The sequence below is a fragment of the Pseudorca crassidens genome, chromosome 18 (genome assembly GCF_039906515.1).
Source record: "Pseudorca crassidens isolate mPseCra1 chromosome 18, mPseCra1.hap1, whole genome shotgun sequence".
Lineage (NCBI taxonomy): Eukaryota > Metazoa > Chordata > Mammalia > Artiodactyla > Delphinidae > Pseudorca > Pseudorca crassidens.
The window spans coordinates 54,974,245-55,000,072 of NC_090313.1; the positions used below are offsets into that span (position 1 = coordinate 54,974,245).

General features: G+C 40.5%; 1 protein-coding gene across 2 annotated transcripts in view; it reads left to right on the forward strand.

Annotated features, from left to right (window-relative positions):
• CNMD (chondromodulin) overlaps positions 1-12,836 on the forward strand; it is a 28,543-nt gene extending 15,707 nt beyond the window's left edge. For both annotated transcript variants that reach the window (XM_067713209.1, XM_067713208.1), the window contains 3 exons: positions 3,696-3,849; positions 7,932-8,101; positions 12,205-12,836. In XM_067713209.1, the coding sequence (XP_067569310.1) occupies positions 3,696-3,849; positions 7,932-8,101; positions 12,205-12,420 (540 nt within the window). In that variant the 3' untranslated portion in view covers positions 12,421-12,836. The remainder of the gene's footprint in view (positions 1-3,695; positions 3,850-7,931; positions 8,102-12,204) is intronic.
• Positions 12,837-25,828: the final 12,992 nt, after the last annotated feature.

Here is a 25,828-nt window from a genome sequence, read left to right on the forward strand (position 1 = left end):
AACAAGAATAAGCAAAAGTGCCTGGAAACTGTCCAATTGTTTGCTCTCCTAGGAGCAGCCCCAGGTGTCTCAAAACAAGAGCTAAAACCAACCCGTGAGTTTTAAAAGTTGGCTCTCATGTCCTCAGTATCTCCTCTACTCCCAGTTTCCCCACCATTCATCCTGTGAGATGGGTTCCAGCCCTTCATCCCTCTCGTGATTCTCCTCTGATCATGATCTGGTTTGTTCCCCATGAGCTGCGCCCTTCAGAACACAAGTGTGGACCCACTGGTACAGAGTCTAAAAATGAGACGGAGACCGCCTGTGTTCTGACCTTGAACATCCCTTATTGCATTACCTTTTTTTTTAATGGTCCTATCACTCAGTTTCTGTTATGAAGCCTTTAGTGAACTAATAACTCTTGACATTTCCCCCATGAGTGGATATAAAGAACCAACTCCTCAACCATAGCCGACCGAGATCTTATCATAAGTTTGCAGTTCATTTTCTGATTTTTTTAAAAACAAGGTGGGGGTTTTTTTCTGATTTTTTTTTTTTTTTTTTTTTTGGCTGCGTTGGGTCTTCGTTGCTGCGTGCGGGCTTTCTCTAGTTGCTGCGAGCAGGGGCTACTCTTCGTTGCGGTGCACGGGCTTCCCATTGCGGTGGCTTCTCTTGTTGCGGAGCATGGGTTCTAGGAGTGCAGGCTTCAGCAGTTGTGCTCATGTGCTCAGTAGTTGTGGCGCACGGGCTTAGTTGCTCCATGGCACGTGGGATCTTTCCAGACCAGGGACCGAACCCTTGTCCCCTGCATTGGCAGGCAGATTCTTAACCATTTTGCCACCAGGGAAGTCCCTTTTCCTGATTTTTAAAAACAATACTTTGTCATTGTAGAAATTTGGGAAATACATAAAAGAATAGAGAAGAAAATCACCCACAATTGCATAATCCACAGATAGCTAATGTTAATGTTTTGGTGGATTTTCTCCATGTGCAAATGTATGTGATATTCTTTTCATAATTGAAGTTATACTGGTGTACATTCTTATTATTTTCACTTAACTTTAGGTCTTCTAAAATGTAGATTATAATGGATGTATTGTATGTCATCATATGATTATAATTTTAAAAGTCTTTTGTTCTTGAATACAGGTATCTTCAATTTTCCATTTTTCAAATAATAATAATAATTCAAAATAATTTTTTGAATACAGATATAATTCACTGTGGTGAATAGTTTTGTATTTAAATCTTTGCCTCTGAGTCTTTTCTTAGGCCGTAGAGGTGAACGCTTTTTCTCGTGTTTCGGTTGTTTATAGGGTGTGTGGTGGCTTCTCTGGTGGACAAAACCAAATTCAGGCAACGTGTTTGTGGGAATCAGGAATGTGTTTGGCTGTCAGTAGCAGCACATTACACTTAGAGTGACTTAGACAAATAAGGATTTTTCTCCACAGTAAGTAATGTGGAGGTAGGCAGCCCCAGACACTGGCACCGTGGCCAGCATCTCTGATTTTTTCGTCCTTTCCTTCCAGCTCTAAACATCAACCACGCAGTCAAGTAAGGAAGGCAGGAAGACGCTGAGTAGTGTCAACCGTGGTTTCTCTTAACTCGGGAAAAGCTGGATGCCTTCTCAGCCCCACAACACACTTTAGCGTGGATCGCATTGTCTAGAGCTGGTCACACGGGCACCCCTAGCTGCCGGGGAGTCTGAGAAAGCAGGTGTCTCCCCTGGGGCCAGCAGATTGCTGCCACCAACAAAAGCAGGATTGTGTTGCAAGGAAAGGGAGGGAGGGAGGAAGGAGATGGGTTGGCAGCTGAAAGTATGTGCCGTACGCTTTTTATTTAACATCATACACTTTTGTGTGTGTGTGTGTGTGGTACGCGGGCCTCTCACTGTTGCGGCCTCTCCCGCTATGGAGCACAGGCTCTGGACGCGCAGACTCAGCGGCCATGGCTCACGGGCCCAGCCACTCCGCGGCATGTGGGATCCTCCCGGACCGGGGCACGAACCCGTGTCCCCTGCATCGGCAGGCGGACTCTCAACCACTGCGCCACCAGGGAAGCCCAACATCATACTCTTTTTATTTAACACCCCTAGCTTGTAGGTTGCGCACACGTGCATTCTTCCTATCGCCCCATTCTGTGCCCACACACTTTAGGTTGTGATGGGGTGGATTTATGCACCACTAGCTCTCATACATTTTTCATCAGTTTTGTATAACTTTTATTTTATTTATTTTTTAAAAAAATTATTTTAGGCTACGTTTATTTGGGTCTTCATTGCTGCGCTCGGGCTTTCTCTAGTTGCGGCGAGCAGGGGCTACTATTCATGGCGGTGCACGGGCTTCTCATTGCGGTGGCTTCTCTTGTTGCGGAGAACAGGCTCTAGGCGCGTGGGCTCAGGAGCTGTGGCTCACGGGCTGTAGAGAGCAGGCTCAGTAGTTGTGGCGCACGGGCTTAGCTGCTCTGCGGCATGTGGGATCTTCCTGGACCAGGGCTCGAACCCGCGTCCCCTGCAGTGGCAGGCGGATTCTTAACGACTGCGCCACCAGGGAAGCCCAGGTTTGTATTACTTTTAAAAGCTCCTATACCCAAAGAACATTCATTTCCTGGATGGAGCCATTTAACTTAAGATAAATAACTGGATTACCTGAGTGTTAGCTACCTCCAATAACTTTAACTTGTTTTAAGGCAGCCAGAAGCCTGAGAGAGAAAGCATAAATGAAGTGCTGCTTTTAGCTAAAAAATAAGAAAACATTTTAATTTCTCCAACCTACAACCTATTGCAAACTAATAAATGCATGAAAGGAGCAACCTGGCAAAATAAATTTGTCTCCTAGGTTATCAAACTATTCTCAGCATCTCGCTGTAGGAGAAAACTCAGCATTTAGCTTTGAAATCTCAGTGGTGTGCTTGATGCAGAGAACATCTGAAATACGTTTTGTTATAGCTGGGAAATGTAGAAATGGTTTATGTTAAATACTACTTTGAACTGAAGACATTAAAGAACCAATTGCCGGCTTTTTCCATCGTGGTTTGGCAGTGGCAGAACAAGCCCCCAAAGGACTTTCACTTCACACGAAGGGCTCCTCTATCCTTTATCAGATTCCAGAGTCCGTTCAGTTGCTTTTCCTCTAAAACATCTTTGATCAAAAACATCAGGTTAACCTAAATCTCAAAGTTGACATCAAGTAATTTTCACTTCCACTCAGGACGCTCATGTTCACACATTCGAGTTATCCAAAGGCAGGATGGCATGAGGGGTGTGGAATGTTGTGAGAAAAGCTACAGAGAGAAGAGATTAGAACTTCAGAGTGCGTGTGTGTGTGGGTGCGTGCGCACGTGTGCAAACGCGAATGCACACACATATACACAGAGAATTCTCATTAAGTTTTCTTTTAAATTTTGTTGAAGTATAGTTGATTTACAATGTTTTGTTAACTTCTGCTTACAGCAAAGTGACTTAGTTGAACAGATATATATTCTTTTTCATATTCTTTTCCATTATGGTTTATCACAGTGTATTGAATATAGTTCCCTGTGCTATACAGTAGGACCCTGTTGTTTATCCATCCTATATATACTAGTTTGCACCTGCTAATCCCAAACTCATTAAGTTTTTATAGGGCGAAATAATCTTTTACCAACACATGAATCTTAATATGCAGCATGTTCCATGCCCACTTTGTTCAGTGCATTTCATTTTCACTTACTTACAGGAAGGCAAGATCATGCCTGTTAAATATGAAGAAAATTCTCTCATCTGGGTGGCTGTAGACCAGCCCGTGAAGGACGACAGCTTCTTGAGTTCTAAAATCTTAGAACTCTGTGGCGACCTTCCTATTTTCTGGCTTAAACCAACCTACCCCAAAGGTAACATTTTTAATTCTTAAGACGCTGCTTGGAATTCTCCCTGCCCTGGTGAGGTTCCTGTGAGCCCCTGCACAGGTCCAAGCATGTGACAAGGAAGATGAATCCGGGTGCACATCACAGTGTCACAGTAATTGGCATGAGACATCAAAGGGAAGGGAAAGGACAGCCGTGAATGTCGCAGGGCAGGGCCAGAGCAGCGGGGTGACAGGAAGCAGGTGGGCCCGGAACACCTCTGCCTTACCTGCGGATTTTATTTATGACACTCCCACTGCTTCCGCTCTGCCCCTAATCTCTGTTGTTTGCACTTTGCAATTTTACATTTTTTTGTTCCTAAAGCAGAGAATCAGGGGTCTAAGAAGCTGTTACACCGCCGAATCCTTATTATGGTCAAACCTTGAATTCTGGGGCAGCCAAAAGCAGCTGTGGGCGTAGGCTGAGATTCCTTAAGTTCAAGGTCCACTTCCAAGTCCGGGGAAAATAAGTGAAGGGCCCCTGGGGTTCAGAGCTAGGTTGGAGCACCCTGTGGGCTGTTTCCGGGTGGAGAAGGGCAGCTGATGAGCTCTGCAGGCCAGGCTCTTTTCCTGGATTTTGTCTGTCTCCAGGGCTGCTCTCTTGGTTCCCATCCCAGTCACCCCACTGGCCTCCCAAAGTCCTACTTTGTAGCTCTGGCTCAAGCGGGGGGAAAAGGCCCCTCTCCTAGCACAGCCTAGATAGGCTATGTTCTCAGAAAGATTATGTTGAACTCAGAGAGAGCAGCATGGAAATAAAGAAAACACAGGAATTAAAACCACCAGACTTAGGAGAGGGGAACGAGCAGTTACTATTTAACAGGTGCAGGTTTCAGTTTTGTAAGATGAAAACTGTTCGGGAGATAGATGGTGATGACGTTTGCAGAGCCATATGCCTGTACTTAATGCCACTTAACTGTACACCTAAAAATGGTTAGAATGGTAAGTTTTATATATATTTTACCACAATTGGAATAAACAAGGACTTCCCTAGCCGTCCAGTGTTTAAGACTCTGCGTTTCCAATTCAGGGAGCATGGGTTTGATCCCTGGTCGGGGAACTGAGATCCCACATGCCACGCACGGTGCGGCCAAAAATTTAAAACACACACACACACACACACACACACACACACACACACTCCAGGCTTCTGATTCTGCCATGGCTAACTTATTCCTACAGTTCACAAGTCTTATTCAGTTCCAAAGCTTGGATAAGACGGTTACTTTTTAGCCCAGGCAAAGCAAATAGGATGCAATTTATAAGCTGCTGGAAGTGGCTGACTGGAAGAGTGGGCTGAGAATTCCAAAGCTACACGCATGCTCAGTGAGAAGGAATCCTCTGAGCGGTGTCTGCCACAACTCTAGGGGCTGCCAAATGGACCATCGCTTTTGCCATCCTAGGTCTTGCCCCAGCGGGTGGTCGCAACTCAATTCTCTGGCCATTTACAAGTTCTGGCTTTCAGTTCCCCACTTGCCTCCACGTGGAATGGGCCTTCTTGCCTTCCACTACCCAGGAACTCCTTCTCCAATACCTTGTCACCTTTTCCAGTCAAGGACAAAAGTTTCCAACTCTGCTACATGTAGCCCTCTCTCTGATCACTTTCTGTTTGAGGACATGCTTCTTACCCAGAGAGTTCATTCATGGATTCATTCATTCATTCAACAAACATTTATTGACACGTTTATTATGTGCCATTTATTTGTTCTAGGCACCTGGAATGTGCTGATGAACAGAAGAGACAAGAATCCATGCCCCCCAGGAGTTTTACATTGTAGCTAAAGGGAGACAGTACATAAACACTAAACTAAAACAAGGAAATCGTATGGGATGATCCAAGGTTCTATGGAAAAAGAGCAGGGCAAGGGGTCTGGGGGTGGGGTTGGGAAGGCAGCGCTCTTGGCAGTGCTGGGATGACTGATAAAATGAGAACCGTCACCCTCTGGGAAGGAGCTTGTTTCCTACATCCAAGATGTGACTTGGCCCCTCACAGCTAACAGCATGACCGAATCTTTTTTTTTTTTGCCGCACTGTGCAGCATGCGGGATCTTAGTTCTCCAACCAGGGATCGAACCTGTGCCCCCTGCATTGGGAGCACAGACTCTTAACTACTTGGACTGCCAGGGAAATCCCATGAGCACATCTTAAGTATTCAATTATGTATCATTAAGTATTAATTACACATCGTAAGTATTCAGTCATCACACCATCCATCCAAGAATTACATGCATTACATACAACACCAGAAAAGTAGAAACCACCTAAATGGCCCCAGATTTGAAAAGGATTAAATAAGTGTTGGTGTAGTCATAGGATGGAATATCATAGACATTAAAAGTGAGGGAATTTTTTTCCAGTCTCATAAATGCAGTCATATTTTACAATAAAGTCAACAAAATGAAACCCTCCCTGAGGATGCCTGGCTCCCCGCCACCTAATTCTAATAAAAGCCTCCCAGCTCCAGGGTCCAGCAACCCCTGCCCTTGGATCTTTATGCTGGCAGGTTATCAGTGTCATGTAGCCATATCATCAGAGACCCTGGGAATGACGCTGTACAAGGTCAGAGGAAAGCGGGGAGGGGGGTGGGAGCTGAAGTCTGCTGAGCTCGGGCTGTGTACCAGGCACCGTACTGTGCTAGAGCTTTACATCTTGTCCTCATTTAATCTTTGCCAACAACTGTCCAGCTAACTAGTAATATTCCCACTTTATAGATGAATAAACTAAGGTTCAGAGATTGAATCACTCTCCTGAGGTCATTGTTAGTTAAAACAAGTGGAGTTGCTAAAAAAAAAAAAAAAAAAAAGGAGTGAAGTTGAGGTTTGAATCCAGGTTTCCCTGATGCCTCTCCAGCCCTGCCACAGAAACCAAGAAGCTATCTGGGGAAGCTATGCACGGCTGGACGCACATGCATGCCCTTACAGATAACATAGCATCATATCATCATCATCACCTGATGTTTGAGGGCTTATGATATGCCAAACACTATGCTAGAACCCTTAGAAACAAATTCTCCTGAACTCTATTACTATCCTCTGAATTAGATACTATTATTATCCCCGTTTTACTGAAGAAGAAACTGAGACTCAGATGCCAAAGCCACCCTGTGTGGTCCTCTCTCCATTCTTGTTACTCGGCAGCCATCAGTCCTGCTGCAGGACCCATGAGGCATTGTGGAGGATGAGGGCAGTGGGCTGGAAGCCAGAGAAGTTCATGTTCGACCCTCTTCTCTGCCACCTTCTGTGATCTCGGCCAAGTCACTTGGTCTTTCCGAGCCTTGTTGCCCTTTTGTATAAAAGTATCTGCTTATTCTATCCCAAATGATTTTTAAAAGAATCAACCAAGATAATAGTAAATCCTCTGAAAACTGTAAAGCTTTATACCTATATAGTAAACTCATGAGGAATGTGTAGGGCGGCAAGTAACAGAATAGCAGACCAACAGTGGTTTCAACAAATACGGGTTGACTTTTTTCATACAGCCAGAAGTCTGGAGGTAGGTTTTTTGCACTATCGTCAACTCTCTTTCTAGCTCACCATCTGCTATCTGTGGCATGCTGGCTTGTCATCCTTGTGCCTATCACTTCTGGTCACATAACCCAGATGTCACATCTGCATTCGAGGAAGACGGACGAGATGGAGGAAGCTGTATCTGTCCCCTTTTAGAAAGCAAAAGCTTTCCCAGAAACTGCACTAGCATAGTCTGCTTACGTGTCATCTGGCCATTCCTAATTGCAAGGGAGTCTAGCGAAATAAGTGCTGTTTTACTTTCTCAGCCCCTAAGTAGAGGCAGGCAAAGAAAAAGGGAACTGAGAATGGATTCTGTCAGTTATCTTACAACACCTGCCTCAGTTAGTATGATAAACCAAATTCTGATTATCTGATGTTTAACTACTAACCCAAGACTGTGAAACATGCTTTATTCTTATGAAAATCATTAATACAAATTTAAATAGGATCTGGTCGTATGTGTTTTAATATCCTTTTCTTATGTTTTTCACCCTGATAAACACAGAATTTCCTTAATTATTCAAATAAAGGAATTAACTTACAGCAAGTTTTGGGTTTTTTTGGGCAGAAATCCAGAGAGAAAGAAGAGAATTGGTAAGAAAAGTTGTTACAACAATGACCACAAGAAGATTACGCAGTGGCCCATGGGGCAACCCAGGGCCTGGAAGACCAAATAACGAAACCAGACCCAGTGTTCAAGAGGATTCAGAGCCCTTCAATCCAGACAACCCTTACCACGTGTGTACTGGTGTTTGTATGACAGGTTCAGATGACTGCACTAAACCCAGCACTGAAGCAGTGATGTTTCTGCTTGAGATTTCAAATAAGCATCTAGTATTCAACTGAGACTTTTACCCAATTATTTAAAAAAATACATCTTTCGTTTGTTGCAGGGTTTATAAATGAGGGTAACAACTCCAGCATTGCTTCTGTAGTGTAAAATCCTGATTGGTTGTACTCCTTGTTCAAAGTTGTTTTCTGTGCTCTCCTTTTTTGAGTCACAGGCGAATTTATACAGACAAATTCATATCAGGAATTTGATGATTTAAAAATATTTCCGAGAGTGTGCCCTGCAGGCAACACACAGGATGAAAGTATTCTCTTTCCTCCTTTATATCCACTTTATTCGTCCATTCAACAGACATTCGTTGAGAACCTGCTCTTTTCCAGGCCCTGTGCACACAGACAGGAGTAACTTCTGCCCTTGAGATCACTCAGTCCATTCGGGAGACAGACTCACATATGGGGATCAAACACTTTAGACAGAAACCTCGAGAACTGGTGTTTGTAAGGATGACACCAACATGCTAAAAACTTCTCAAATCTTCAATGAAATGTAGTTTTACCATTACTATACTTTGCAGGAAGTGAAAATAGAAAAATAAGTACTTATGTGTAACTAGTGTTTTAATTGAAAAAATAATACATGCATGTATTTTTTTAAAACAGTATAAAAATGTATACAATGAAAAGTGAGTTTCCCTTCTACCACAGACACCCTCCCCTGAGCAACCTGTTAACAATGGCTATTTGCCCAGTTCCTTTGTATAAGTGTACACACACACACACACATTTTTAACACAAAAAGCATACACAACTTCCACTTTGCTGGCTTTTCAGTTCCAACACAGTATTTTGGAAGCTTTTTTGTATCTCTTATATGGATCCACCTCATTCATTTTAATGGCACCATTATATTCCATTGTGTGGATAAATGTACAGAAATTGAACGAGTTCTGCTTTGGTGGACATGTATTTTCCTCGAATACCGTTTTTTTTTTAAACTTTTAATTTTATTTATTTATTTATTTCTCTGCGTTGGGTCTTCATTGCTGCATGGGGGCTTTCTCTAGTTGTGGTGAGCGGTGGCTACTCTTTGTTGGGGTGCACGGGCTTCTCACTGCGGTGGCTTCTCTTGTTGCGGAGCATGGGCTCTAGGTGTGCAGGCTTCAGTAGCTGTGGCACGCAGGCTCAGTAGTTGTGGTGCACGGGCTTAGCGGCTCCGTGGCATGTGGGATCTTCCCGCACCAGGGCTCGAACCCATGTCCCCTGCATTGGCAGGCGGATTCTTAACCAATGCCCCACCAGAGGAGTCCCTCCTCAAATAGTGTTAATAAGATACACCTTGTACATGCTTCATAGGGTATGGGAAGGAGTAAATGAGGTAATGCAGGTGAAGCTCTTAGCACAGTGCTGGGCGCATAGGAAGCACTACCTTACTCCATGCTAGCTATTAGTCTATACCTCTTGTACACTGTAGGAGTATATCTTTAGCACTAATACTGAAACATGGGTCTGCTGGGTCAAAGAATTTTACATTTTAATGGAGGACACTAAATTGTCTTCCGGGGAATTACAGCAGCTACATGTCTTCAAATGGTAATGAAAGGCCTAATTTATTATCAAACTTTTAAAAAGTCTTGGGTGTAAAACTGTATCTCCTGGTTATCTTTATCTTGCCAGTCTTTAGTTATGTGTAAGATTAAGCATCTTTTCATACACAGAGAAGTCACTTGTACATTTTCTTTCCTCGTTTCATGTGTTGCAAATATATTTTCTAGTTTACCATTTTAGACTAATATATTTTAGAAAGATTTAGAGCAAAAAAGTATTTTTTTTTAAGTAACCCAAGGCTTACCAGATAACTCAGGACACCACAGTACTTCATTCCCTAAAGCTCAAAGAATAATGAAGAAATAAAATCTGGGACTTCCCTGGTGGCGCAGTGGTTAAGAATCCCGCTGCCAATGAAGGCGGCACGGGTAATCCATCCCTGGTCCAGGAAAATCCCACATGCCGTGCAGCAATTAAGCCTGTGCACCACAACTACTGAGCCTGCACTCTAGAGCCCTCAAGCCACAACTACTGAGCCCATGTGCTGCAACTACTGAGGCCCGTGTGCCTAGAGCCCGTGCTCCACAACAAGAGAAGCCACTGCAATGAGAAGCCCGCGCACCGCAACGAAGAGGGGCCCCCGCCCACCCCAACTAGAGAAAGCCCGTGTGCAACAACAGAGACCCAACGCAGACAAAAAACAAAAACAAAAACTGAATAGGCAAACAGAAAATTTAATATAGTTTATTCTCTAGGTAGCTGGCCTAGCTGCATCTGGTTCTAGGGATGAGGGCATCAGCCCCTCCACAGAAGGGCAGGATGTGACTGCCCTGCTTTCAGGCTTAAGTGATCCATATTCTTGAAAAAATTTCACTGATAACAGTTTTTTCCTTTATTACATGTTGAGCTTTAAGCAGGAACACCTTCCCCGTGATCTCCGTCCTTCACATATCCCTTTAAGGAAATATCTCAGGGCAAGAACCTGAGATTTCTGCCAACTTTTTAATCCTAACAAACTTTTGTTGAACCCTCAGGTGAGGAAATGCCTCAACCAACAGGCTTTTTGACTACTGCCCTGGAAGAGTCAGCGACAATTAATGAATGAGGCAGTTTTTAATTTTGCTGTCCCAGATGAACCTATTTCAAGAGATAAGGGGGAAAAAATGTCTAAAGGGGAGAGTCTAAAGAATTTTTTAAAAAATGGTATTAAGAGAGTAAGACAAATACTTTGATGACAAAATCTGAACATAGGCTGTGTCAGATGGTGTTAATGAATTGTTAGTTTTGTGAGGTGTGATAATGGCAGTGTGGTGCAGGAAAATGCTATCTTATTTTGGTAAGACATTCTAATGTATTTATGGGTGAAATGTCACAATGCCCTCAAGTCTCTTTAAATTTACTTCAGAATTTAAAATACTTTTTAAAAAATCAAATTTGACAAAAGGTTGGCAATTGTCAAATCTAGATGTTTGGCACACAATTTTCTCCACTTTCCAAAACGTTGGAAATTTCTCATAATAGAAAGCACCCCCTCACACACACACAGCAAAAAAAGTTGAATAAAGACTTTTTAAAAAGTGTACCAGAAAGGTGATAGGGTTGCTTAAGTTCACTTAGCTCAAGCCTAACCTATGTTGGTGCTGCATCTCCCCAAGTTATTCTTCCAGGAAGAGGCTTAAATTGAACAAAGAATTTACATGAATGATAAGGGCTTTTTGCCAGTGTAATTCAATGCCATATTAAAGAGGATATAGACTCTTTACCCCTAGAAATCCATGAAAAGGAAAACCAGATATTACATAACTTGGCAGGGGCACGTTTCTTCCAGTTCTGTGATCTCTCCGGCAGTGAAAATAGGGTTCTGTAGGTGACTTTTACTTCGATACGAGTTTGTATTTATGTAACTATAATGAGGGCACATAGAAACTAGAAGATAAAGTTTAAGGTCTTGAAGTTTTACACCGTATGGTGTCTTCTTCTGAGTGTTACAGACCCTTATGTTGACACGAAGGCAGAAGCTAAGTGACCTGGCAGTGTTCTCAGCCAGTTCAAGTGGAATAGCAATCTGCTGTTAGCCTGGATCAATGAGTTTTAAAATGTGCTCCCCAGAGCCCTGGAAGCCATTACTACAAGAAGGCACCAGGGTGCCGCAGCAGTGGCAGAAACGCCACTTTTGAATCACGCTCCCTGTTTTCCTATTTAAAACAAATTGAGTCACTAGTGAGTGGTAACCATGGCTCATTTAAGGCATGGAGAAACTTCACCATAACATTCAAAAAACAAAAAAAAAACAAACCTTCCTGCCAGTGACAGATTAGCTAGGATGGAAGTTCCCTGATGTTAGAAGGATTTCTGAATTATAAGGTTTAAAGATTGAAAACTTCTTACAGAAAATAATGCTGATTTCTGGTAGCAGTGAGACATTCAGGACCTTATTTTAAAATAACGTGGATGCTATAAACTTCTCATTATGAAGGAGACACAAATAATTCTCTTTTATTTCACAGCAGCAGGAAGGAGAAGGCATGACATTCGACCCTAGATTGGATCATGAAGGAATCTGCTGTATAGAATGCAGGCGGAGCTACACCCACTGCCAGAAGATCTGTGAACCACTGGGGGGCTATTATCCATGGCCTTATAATTACCAGGGTTGCCGTTCAGCCTGTAGAGTTGTCATGCCATGTAGCTGGTGGGTGGCCCGCATCTTGGGCATAGTGTGAAATCACTTCATATACCAGGTGCTGTAAAGAATTAACTCCAGAAACAACCAAAGTTTGAGGCATCTTGATGCTGAAGGGACCACAAAGTATTTTATATTCCATCTGAGCAATGTTATTCGAGACACTTAACAGAATATTTTTGAACTGCTTTACAGAACTTTATCCAGAATTGCAAATGTACTGAAAGGGTAGTTTAAGTCTAAAATATCATCATAATCCTTTTATTACTTGCTCTTTTTTGCTTTTCTTTGCCAGTAAGGCCTGCTTTTAAGACTTCCTTACCAAGCTATTTTGAAATAATCATGAAAAATTATTTACAATTTGTCAAAGATCTCAACTGTACACTTGAGTTCCTTTTAAATCGTCACTAAAACAATTGTCTTCTGTTGTTATTTGTACATAATTCCTCAGTTGTTCTTAACCTTTATTGTTCTTTCCCAGTCTTGCAAATGTGCCCCCGGAGTTCCTAGATAAAAACATAGACAGAAAAGGGAAAACAAGACATATAATGGCATCTGAGAGTGAACACTATAAGGCAGCTCATAGGAAGTTCTTTATCTATACTATGTGTTGGCATGTGATTAAGAGGTGGCTGCCCTGTTAACAGTCACCCCCAAGAAAAGAGAATTAGCAAGCGTTAGGATACAGAGGAAAAATGCAGGCGAAGGTAAATCAGACTTGTGGGGAAAGGACTTTCATTGACATTCTGAAAACCAGGTCTTCACACCCCTTCAGTCTGCTTTCAGAAAGTGGTCATTGGGCATGAAGCAGCATAATGATTTCTACCTTTGCAGTACAAATCAGGCTGCTGATGTAGTCCAATTACCAATAAGTTACTCTCCTAGTAACAGGGCTGGCAGTGTGGCTTGACAGACACGGCTGAGGAGGAATGGCTTATGTATCTATAATGACATAAAGAATCTCAGGAACAAGGACTGTCTTTAAAAACTGAAATATTAGATCAGGAAGATGAGCACGTATTTCATGTTTTTGACATTTTAGTTTTGACTCTCATAGTTTAAGAGATTAAGAACTTTCTTAAGGAAAATAAAAGTTTTCCAAAACAACACAAAGATTCAGAGATGAAAGGTCTTGATACCATGACAGTCCCATAGTCTATATACACCATACTACTGTATATCTAGTGTTGCCAATTTACATCTGTAAAGTCATACGGAATTTTTAAAACTTGGTTATGAGATGAACGCTCATATACCTGCATTTAATGGAGTGTACAGCAAGCTAGTCTTTGGAGAAAAAAGGGATGAAGGAAAGATACACATTGAATTATATGTAATGATCACACTGTTCAGGCAGCAGCAACTTCCTACAGCTACAAATTTTACACGTTGAGTTTTCAAAATGGTTGTCACTCTACTAAGCAAATAAGTGCCAATGGTTCTGCACACCATCTCCCACCTCACCACCCAGCAAACTGTATGTACTTGGTTCTGGAAATAAAAGGAAAAAAAAAAGATTGAGCCAGTGATCCCACCCCACAAGAGCCTGTGGTCTAATGAGAGAACAGATGATTGGGATTCGGTACACCAAAGGCCTTGATGAAGATGGGATCATTGGGCTTCTTGGAGAAAGAATGCCTTCAATGGGTACTCAAGGATGAGCAGGAGAGCGCCGGGTGGTGAAAGGAAGGGCATTCCAGGCAGAGGGAATAGGTCAGGTAGAGGTGAGGCTGTATGGTTCGAGCAGGGAAACAGAGCATTCAGGCTGAGGTAGGCAATATCAAGATGGAAATGTAGGACTTCCCTGGTGGTCCAGTGGCTAAGAATCCTCGCTTCCACTGCAGGGGGCATAGGTTCGATTCCTGGTTGGAAAGATCCCACATGCCACAAGGTGTTGCCCAAAAAAAAAAAAAAAAAAGGAAATGTAGGCAGGAGCTGTATCTTACTCATATTGCATGTTAATTGAATTTATTTGGGGATAAGGAATAGGAAACCAATGAAAGGTTTCCAGCAAGGAGGAGGCTGGTTTCCATTTTAGTTGGATCCCCTTGGTAGCTTTCCATGTGAGAACTGAAGAGATGCCAGACTTAGCGAGGAGAGCATGTCATAGGGAAGGAAGGCTGCCTCTTGAAAAGGTGTTTCCTTTTCAAAGCACCACAATTAAATGAAATACAGGAGGTGTATTTACTTAATTTAATTAACAGAGAATGGAATTATGCTGTGTTACGAAAAGTCACTCAATACCCAAGGAAGTCAACTTAACATGAAAGGAAATGGATTTTTAAGGGCAGAGGGGAAACTCAAGGTTGGATTAATCATAGGAATGACAAAAGAGACTCAAATTGTGTTCAATGAAGAAAACTGAAGGTCTACTTTGAAAGAGAAGAATCAAGCGTACAAAGGAAGAAATGTACTTTACAGAAGAGAGGACACTGCTGAATACAAACTTTTTGCAAACTGGTGCCAATCCCTAAATAACCTCTAACCAGGCCAGTCCAAAAGCTGCAAATGCTGCCCAGTTTGCTGTGCTGAATCTTGACTTGTCGTTTAATTAATTCTCAGTGGTGATATAAACCAATCCTAATGGACATCACAGGTTCGTTTTCAAGGTCCTAAGGTCCTAGTTTGACTCAGTAGTCTTGAATGTGACAGATGTTGCTGTGTCAGCACAGAGAGAAAATGAAGAAATGGTACTGCTGGGCTTCAGTAAGTGTTCTATGTTACATGAACATATCCCATGGAACAAACTTCCACTGCAATGTTAAAAACTTGTTTAACTTCATCCTCATACCTCCTTCCCACCACCACCTCAAATAACTGTTGACACTAAAAAAGTAAATATATTCAGAATAATCACTTAACCCACTCAACAGTTGTTCTTACACCAGATTTTATTACACTCCAAAATACAAGCTACATTTTTACAAAGTAGAAATTCCTTGTGTGAGTGGAATAATTTGTATTTCTGTATAAGCTGAATATGCTAATTTGCTTTATGAACATTTATTCTATAGAAGTGTCACATTTTTTTTAAGTTAACGGATTTACTGAGGGGAAAGGAGGGAGCTGACAAAAATCTACATGCACAGGATAGTCCTAGTAGCGTATGCAGACAGAAAGGTGCAAATTTGAGAGTCAGTGATGCAAACTTTAGCAAAAACAGTTTACAGGCAGAGTGAGTTTTGGTGTTTATAAAAGAAAGCTGAATTCCTTTTAAGGGCTTTGGTACATATATGCATGATCATATTTTATATGCATATACAGGTTTCACTTTGAAAAGCCCAGTATGTTAGAATCAAATTTACAAGACTAAGTTAGTGTTGACTGACCTTTAACAATAAAGGGACTCAACCACAGGTTTTATTTAAACTGCCTACACTCAAAAGTAATCAATTTACATACAATTTTTGGGTACTTACTGTGTAAAAGGTAAGTACATCTATATATACATTTATGCGTGTATAACCTGACCTAGCAAATATTTGCTAAGGTGTTTGGTTTACTGAACCTTTACCATGTCTTAATATTTTTTAAATCAAATACACAGGCGTCAGTCTTTATTAGGGTCTATGTTATCACCATAGAGTGATAAAGATAAGTAATGGTACTGGAAACAGTATACCTACAAAGCTATAAATAAATCACTAGGTTAAAACACCAAATTATTAAAAACCATTTTAAGTTCCTTTAAACAAATGAGCTTACTAATAACTTTACAGATATGTCATATTCCTGTTCTCTTTGTGCCTCTTCCTTTACAAATATTCTCTTCATATCAAATTTCTGTAATTGAATCAATCTTTTTCTCATCTGTAACATGGCTACAAAAATTTTAATAGCAATGAGATAGTTTGGAAGAAATAACCTCTGTACACTTTTTCTTAAAACTAGCATTGTATTTGCAAATTTACTTGCGCAATACATTTTTTTCCAAAACATGATTTCTTTAGCTTCCTGTTCTTCAGCCTTTCAAAGGTGTGGATTACTTAATTACTAAAAATTTTCAACTACCTATATTCCATTAACCTAGACTATTATCCGTCTTTCTATAATGAATTTACTTTATACTGACATAGTCAAAGACCTGGAATAAACTTACCAAGCATAAATCTTCTCTTAGCAGGACATTAGCTGCAGGACACTAGCTGTCTATTTTACATTTGGTAGTGTTTATATGTCCACGCCACTCTCCCATTTTATCCCAGCTTACCCTTCCCCCTCCCCACGTCCTCAAGTCCATTTTCTATGTCTGCATCTTTATTCCTGTCCTGCCCCCTAGGTTTTTCAGAACCTTTTGTTTTTTTAGATTCCATATATATGTGTTAGCATACAGTATTTTTCTCTTTCTGACTTACTTCACTCTGTAAGACAGACTCTCGGTCCATCCACCTCACTACAAATAACTCAATTTCATTTCTTTTTATGGCTGGGTAATATTCCATTGTATATATGTGCCACATCTTCTTTATCCATTCATCTAGGACATTATGCTTTTAAAGGCAAGTGGTTTCTTTTCAACTAAAACCATATTCCTGCCTATTAGTTACTAAGGTAACTATACAACTACATAGTGAAAAAGATCTCCACTCCAGAAAGCTCTCCCTAACATATTCTACTCGACTTAATCCACCAGCACCACCATAATTTTTAATTCACTTAGCACCTAGGTGTAATCAGGCAACATCTGAGAATATTCCAGTCGCTAAAGAAATAGTGCCTTATCATCAATCAGTACTATCATATTCCATATATACTCCATGAATATTGACTCTTCTAATATTCTCTGCTCAGTTTTAGTAATATCTCAGCAATGATAAACTAGCATCTTGTCCAAATAGTCTCAATTTGTTTCACTTTCATTGAAAAAGATTTCCCTTCATCATGTGGTGTACCATTGTGGTTATATGGATTCAGTGACTTGTATCATAATGACCCTAAGGTTCTGATGACAGAGGAACAAAAATAATCATTAAGCATCTCTCCTCTGCCTTTACCTCTATGTGAGAGGGAAACAAATTCTTCAAAAGAACAAGATCTCAAGTAGCTTTTTACTTTTTTCTAAAATTTTTCAGAAATAAGACATCAGAGATGATTAGTGCTAATAACCTCACTTTTTCTCTCACCTTTACTCTGCGAAATCATTTTTTTAAGGGCAAGGTCCCAGGTCACATACTTCAAAGTCACCAGGTCATGATAAACACAGATTTACTGGGCCCTATCACAAACCTACTGATTCAAAATCTCAGGAAGGAAACAGAGAAAGCCTACATTTTAAAAAAAACAAGCTTCCCAGGTGAGGGTCACTCACCCTCAAGCTTGAGAACCACTATCTTATACAGAATATCTTCCCAATGCTGGAACTTTTAGTTGCCTGATATTTGAGACAACTGTCAGAAGATCAGTACAAGACTGGGGTAAATAAGTTTTATCCAAGTTAAATTCTGATTCTATCACCAACTAACTATTTGTGTGAGTTGAAGAACTCTTATGAAGAAAAAAGTGTATGAGAGTGCTCTGGAAAAAAATGCATCTGTAAAACCAGACAGTACTTAAGATTCATTCCAGCTCTAAAATTCTGATTTTATTTTTCTTTGTTTTGTCTCACGTTGACAAGGAATGGAATGCAAACACATGTTTAAGGGAGTACAGGTACCAAAGCGACTTCTAGCCTTGGCAGACGGCCCATAAAAACATGCCTGCTGATCTGATTTTGACAATTCTATTAAACATAAAATCCTATGCCACACTCATTAAGTCCCTGTCCACAACCAATCATTCTAATTAATCCAATTTTGTCTCAGCATCTAGTATGCTATAACCATACTTATATTCCAGAACAGGAAACAACTTTGCTAAACACAGATTACACTAAAATGTGACATTATCTGTAATTTAATGTGTTAAAAGAACAGAAATAAATATTTCAATGAAGTACTGAACCTGAGGCCTTCGCCTATACCCACTAAATCATATACCACGACTCAAATTCATTCACATCGATACCATCAGGTGTTCAGAGCAAAACTCCACTGCAATCCCTGCTAGATCTATAAACTAAATTTGATTCGACCGTATATACACTTGATAAAAATCAGAACATTTTTAAAAAGGACGATAACCAGTAAAATTTTGACAGCACTGAGGACAACAGGACTCCACATTAAGCTGGGGCGAGCCCTGGCACTGGCTACCACCACGTCATCTCTACCACCTGCAAGGCCCCACGTGACTGAGGCCCCCACTGCCTCCACTCACTCAATCCCGACCCTCACCAAGTCGGCCCCAGCCCCACGGCCTTCCTAGCGCCCACGCACACCGAGGCCTGCACGTCTGCTGCTCCTCCTGCTGGCGGTGCTCGGTCTCAGGAATCTCCACCGCTCCCTCTGCTTCCTTCGAGTCTGTACTGAGTTCCAGTCGGCTCCCTGAGTTCTCAATTGGTCTCCTATCTCAAATTTCAACCACCTACGGGCCTCTTCGCACGTGCAGTTTCCTCCCTTAGCACTTAACATCATCTAACATACATTCTGCTCATCTCCCCCGTAAGTTAGGCTTCATAAACGCAGGGCATCTGTTCACCAGTGTATCCCTAGTGTCCAGAGCAGTGTCTGGCACATACCTTGCACTCAACGCTGATGAATGAATGAATGGGTATCATACCATGAACATGTATTTGTCACTTATCTATATTATTCTATATATTATTCTATTATCAATATTAAAGTGAAAACCCAATCCAAAAAAAAAAGTATATGGCTTTTGAAAGACGGCAAAGGTATTGTTAAAAAAATAAAGTACATAACCCTCACCGAAGAGGTTCATGTAGTATTCAGTAGCTCAAAATCTCTTTGGGGGTTTTCCAGAAAAAAAAATATGTACTAGTAAGCAGTCCAAATTTTTGCCTCCAGAAGTTGGTATGCTTATAAATGAAACTGCTCGACTCACTCTTAGTTTCCAGGCCTGTGCATATGCCCAAACCAATTCCGGGGTTTGTAAAACTCTGGCCTCCTTTACCCAAGTTCCTTGGGCTCAAAATTTCTTCTCAAAGGATGACTAACCTAATTAGAAAGTAAATTTCAGTCCTTTCTTTAAGGAAACACATATATTTTGGTTTTAAAACAATCAGCAGGGAATAAAAGCAATCTGAAAATTAAATGGCAACACAAAAAAATATGTTTTACATGGCTTTTGATTAGTTATATAATTGCTATTCCCTCTAGTGATGTAGATAACTGAATAACAAATTAGATTTAGCTCTCATGACCAGGGTTAAATATCTATTTTTAAATTACTATTCTATCTATATTGATGAATAAATAATTTCAAGGGCACATATTATAAACAAAGTACAGTTTTTAAAACTAATTCTTTAGTGTGCAACAAGAGTTTCAATACTTGAATATCTACCATGTGAAAGGCACTGTGCTCGGCATCAAAGATCCAAAAATAAGTAAATAACAATGTAATGAAGTAGGACACACAGGGTAAAACAGACACCATGCAACTAACCCTAAAATTGGTTGAAACTCTGAGCGGTGCCTTAACAGATGCATCAACAAGGCACCTCCACCACAACACAGCTGGAGTGGGAGTGAATTCCTGTGGAGGGGATGGAAGGGGGGATTTAACAAGAGTATTCTAACTGAGGACACTTAAAAGAATGAAGAGAAGAAAATAAGGGCATTCCTCTGTGCAGCGTTAAGACCACCTACCAAATTCTGAAAGCTTCTCTATGCACCAGGTACTGCAGGTACAAAGTTCAAAGCCAGCCCCCTCGACCCTCCCCAAAGCAGCTCAGTCACGAGGGAAGAAATCAGTCAACTGTAGTGACTTGATAATGAACAAACTCTCAAACACGCTCACAGGACACTGTGGTTTTGGTTTGATTCTATCAAAGGATCTAATGGGTGCCTCAACCATAAGCAAATAACCCAATCCAACTGCTACAAAGCCAGTCATTGACAGAGTAGCACAAGATTAAACAGCTTTCCTGGAGGTGGCATATGAACTTAGTTTTGACACATCAATAGGAAACTGAAGCTTTCCAGGTCGGATGGAAGAAGGAATAAAAATACATGGGATGTTCAGACAGAGCAGAGGCCTGCAAACTAAAAAGAACAACATGCGATAGAGTCTTTATGTGCCACACAAAGCCTAAAATATTCACTATATGGCCCTTTACATGGAAAGTATGCAAACCCCTAAACAGACTATTCCTGTGTGCCTGGAGCTTAGGTAACAGTGAAACAGTGACAGATACAGCTAAAAACACGGCTGAGGCTGCCCTTGAAGAGCAGCTAAGTCAGATTTGTTACCTTCCTTTTAGGAATTCTACTACTCAACAGCACTGAGAAAAAAAATCAAGGACTTATACTAAGTGACAATTATTGGTCACATACTTTTGAGTCAGGACTTAGTTAAGTCCTCACAGTCCTGACAGGTAATTATCATCTAGTGTTAGAGATGAGAAAAATAATTCAGAAGGGTTAAGTCACTTGTCTTCAAAACACACCATTATTAACATATCAAAACTGGGATTTTAAGATTCCAAATTCACGTGTTAGTGTCCTTTCTGCTATGAGACCATTACCTCTGTGGTAGTCGAAACAAATTGATCATTTTGCAACTAATAAATAGCAAAATAGTAAGTAGTAATTCCAAGGAAATATTCAATTTCTTAGCATATTTCACAGGCACTAAGTTAAGCTAGCTTAGGAAAGTGTTCAATTGTAGTCAATTAGGTCACAGAAAAGGTCAATGTTTGAATACAAATGAGTGACAAAAAGCGGTAGTTGGGAGAGAAGACCCCCAAACTTGAATGTATAGTACTAGTGTCTATATACAAAGGACTGCACATATTTTTTGCTCCCCACTGATTGTTTGAGGGGCAGGAAGCAGGGTAGAGAGGGAACAGACTGATGAACTCTTGTAAATAAACTATCAGTTTCTCTACACTGATGGAAGTAACAGGACAGAATCTGTGGTTTACAAGTAGCATGATTTTGCGACTTGTTTTTATAAGCCCTAATAGTTTTACTGTCTTGAATTTAAGTTAAAATGGAATTAAAGTCAAAGAACTTCTGAAAGGAAGTCCCTTAACATTCTACATATAGTTTGTGTGTTCTGGCACCACTATACTTTATGATTCCTTTTTTTAAAATTAATTAACTTATTTTATGCCTGTGTTAGGCCTTTGTTGCTGCTCGCGGGCTTTTTCTAGCTGCAGCGAGTGAGGGCTACTCTTCGATGCTGTGCACGGGCTTCAGTAGTTGTGGCACACAGGCTCTAGAGCACAGGCTCGGTAGTTGTGGCGCACGGGCTCAGTTGCTCCGTGGCATGTGGGATCTTCCCAGACCAGGGCTCGAACCCGTGTCCCCTGCATGGGCAGGTGGATTCTCAACCACTGTGCCACCACGGAAGTTCCTACTTTATGATTCTTTTTAAAGTACTGCTGACAATACTTGCATATTTAAGCTCTGCTTAGGTAAATTAAAATAACTACTCATTCAAAATAAAAGCTTTTCTGCGAACTTTTATGCTCTCACTATAATTTTTTAAATTATACTAATGATTTTTAAGCAGCTGATATACTTTCCTCAGACAGAATCCTGAATCTTGAAGGACTGAACTTCGAACAAAAAGGCTTTCTACAGTATTTAAAACTCGCAGCCTAAATGCATATACATTAAGCACTGCTCTCTGCACTTTACATATACAGGTACATGTAACTCTATTCAAAAACTTTGGAGCCAGATGTGTTTCTGAATTCAGGATTTTGAATTTAGTATAGATATACTATTGATTTTTTAATAACCTCAGCAGGATCTGTGGTAGCACTGTTATTAAACAAATTAATACTTCTGCAGGAAAATATGACTATTCAAACTGCAAGTTTAGGACAGGTTTTTGTTTTTTTTAACCACTGAGTCACACACACACAAATCTAGTTTTTAGAGCCCTCTGGATGAGGATAAATAATTGTAGAACTGTATTAACACATTCAACTCACATACGTCCATGAGGTGGGTATATTAGCCCAATTTAGATAGGAAAACTGAGGCACAGAGACATTAACTACCTGCCCACTGTCACACAGCTAGTAAGCGGTGTAGCCAGGATTGATCTCAAGCAGGCTGTCTTCTGAGTCCAGCATTTAACTACTATGCAATATTGCCTTTTAATGCACTTAACAGAGCATCAAGCACACAGTATGTATAACAGTTTACTATTACTTAGAGCTTTTGCAGTTGCACTGTAGAGCATGGTTTTTAAAAGCCCATACACAAGCACTGAAGATTATCTTCCTTACTCCTTTTTGATATGTAAAAATTGCTTTTGGGCCAAGAGTACTGTTTTTGAAACATCTTTTGTATAACTGAATCCTATAAGAGAAAATAAAGTCAACGAGCTACGTATGAGAAGTCTCAATGCAAAAATAAGAATTAAAAAATCAAATTTGAAGGCACAGCAAAGGTAACATTTAGAAGACTCCAGACAAGGCAAAATTCAGAATATATATAAAATGTTCACATGATTGGAACAAAGGGACTAAACCTGAATCGTTCCAATTTTACTAAAGAAATCAGTGATACACTGATCCTAATACACGTATCTAGATAGGAAAAAAAAAAACCTTGAAACAATTTTAGTATTTGAACAAGGAAAACTAGTGTGAGAGCTCCCAAGTTTAAAGAACAAGAATTGGACCAGGATGATGTGCCAGTCTTCTTTCACCTGTAACAGTTCTAAGCGTATCTTGTTTCTCTGTAATTATCTGCATTTGAGAAACAAAACCTTCAACGCAAGTCAAGACTACTTGCTTGTATTACCTTTACAAGAGGCAAGAGATTTGGACTCCTAATAAGCTTTCCTACTTATGAAACTGATGATAACATTCTGATCTTTAAGAAATGTACTTCCCAGCTCATGTACAAGAATTAAAAAATTCAACTTGCACATCCTCTGCTTCATTGTGAGACAGCTGATTAATTAATAAAAATCACTCGTCCACCCAATTCATTCAGTTGTTAAAAGCATGGGAACTGAATTCTGACAGGCCTCGGTTCAAATCCCAGGTCCATCACTTATCAGTGGACTGAACTAGGCAAAGAACTTAACTTGGGCCTCATTTTTCTATCTGAAATGACAGGATGCTATCATTACCTCACAAGGCTGTTATAAACGAGGTAGTACATATAAAGCACACCTGGCCCATAAAAAGCACTAGTACAGAATAGCTATCACTGTTATTGCCTGCATGGGCTAGCAATGTGTATGATTTTAGCTGATTTGGGGGATAAGTTTACTGAGGTAGGAAGAGAGGCTAAGAGTTAAATTAATTTCAGAAGTAAATCACAAATGTGGCACCAAATAGTAACACTTTTGAGTAAAGCAGTATCTCCAACTTACCCACCAGTACCCAGTGTTTCCAAAATAAAATCTCTTGATACGTGTAAAATGGTCTTACAAGAGAATATGCGTAGTTGGAGACAAAATAAACCAGATCAATGTTGAAGATCCCCCTTATTTAAAACTATACATGACTCTTCCTGGCACAGAAACCATTACTTTGTCCTTTTAGCTTTTATTATTTCCTCTCCCTGGTTCCTCCAAGGCAGAGATAACAGATATCCATATGCTGTTATGGATGCTAAAATATGGGGCTAAAATAGCAGGTAAGAGTGTCAAGGTAAACTTCTTTACAGCTAGCTGGTTACAAAAAAAAAAAAAAAAGTGGCTCTAGTAACAAACACCACATAACACCCAGAAAAGTTCTACCTATTTTTGGAAATATCAGTAATAGCTACAAGTCAGAGACATGCACACTAACCTGGACAAGGAAGATCCCAACAAAATTAAAGTGCACTAAGCAGATCAGATGGTCAATTAATAGGCAATACTGCTCTGGGTCAGTGATGTATTTCTCAGATCAACGACCTAATCTGATATGTAGATAATTGGGGAAGGAGAAAAGGTAAAATGGGAAAGGATAGCCAAAACACATTTCAGTAGTGAACTAAATTAAAATGTCTATCTAAACTATTCATAATAGCATAGTGACATAGCTTCATTTTATTTTTATTTATTTATTTATTTTATTTATTTATTTATGGCTGTGCTGGGTCTTTGTCGCTGCGTGCAGGCTTTCTCTATTTGTGGTGAGCAGGGGCTACTCTTCATTGGAGTGCGCAGGCTTCTCATTGTGGTGGCTTCTCTTGTTGCAGAGCATGGGCTCTAGGTGTGCGCGCCTCAGCAGTTGTGGCTCGCGGGCTCTAGAGCACAGGCTCAGTAGTTGTGGTGCAAGGGCTTAGTTGCTCTGCGGCATGTGGGATCTTCCCGGACCAGGGCTCGAACCCGTGTCCGCTGCAATGGCAGGTGGATTCTTAACCACTGTGCCACGAGGGAAGCCCATAGCTTCATTTTAAATATTTGAAATTTATCTAAAAAATTTATCTAGGACAGGTCAATTATTTTCTCCCTGTCCTATATAGTTAGCCTGCTAAGAAAATAAAAGTTTTTCCAGACTCAAGGAGACAATAACAATTCAATGTTCTGCAGTTAGTGAATATCTCAAATCAAAGGAATGGAAATTTTGGGGCTGGGGATGGAGTGCGGGAGAACTGTAGTTATTAGTGCAAACCATCCTTTTCTTCCATTCCATATAAAGATAGAAAAAAATGTATTCCAAGACTGAACCTCAAAAAGGAAAATAAATACTAAGAGAAAAATGTACATTCTAAAGAAACAAAAGGGTAACTAGAGCACAAAGAGAACCAAGATTTGAGAACTGAAAATGGGAGTCTAGGGAGTTCCCTGGTAGCCTAGTGGTTAGGATTCTGGGCTTTCACTGCCATGACCCGGGTTCAATCCCTGGTGGGGGAACTGAGATCCTGAAAGCCATGTGGGAGAAGGGGGGAAGGGGGGAGGGAAGGAGGGAGGAAGGAAATGGGAGTCTAGAAAGAAAGTGGAACCAATTAATATAGCCAAGCTGAGATAGCAGAGAATAAAGATAAAGGCTCAAAATGAAGTTTTTTTAACTTTCTGGACTCACAATTTTTCATTGTCTAGAATGGTGAAAGAGAAGCAGTACTTTAGAGTGGTGCTTTAGGGCAAGCAGTCTAACCTACTTCTCAAAATTCCCTTCTTTACCCATAAACCTATTGTATTTAGACAAGGTAACACTGTAATATAACATAGTCATGTATATTAGGAACTCCATTTGGCTCAGCAAAATCCTGAATCAGACATCCTTAAGCAAATCTAGACAACAGATAAACACACTTTAGACAGTGTATCCTTTAAAATAAAAGCAAAACTAGTACTAGACCTTTTAAAAAAACCCAACTTCTATTATAATAGTGTCATTCCTAAGAAAGAAAAAAGTTGCTTTTAAGAGGCAGAAATGCTTCCTTATTTAGAATCATGGACTTTTAATTAAACTTTAAGACCCT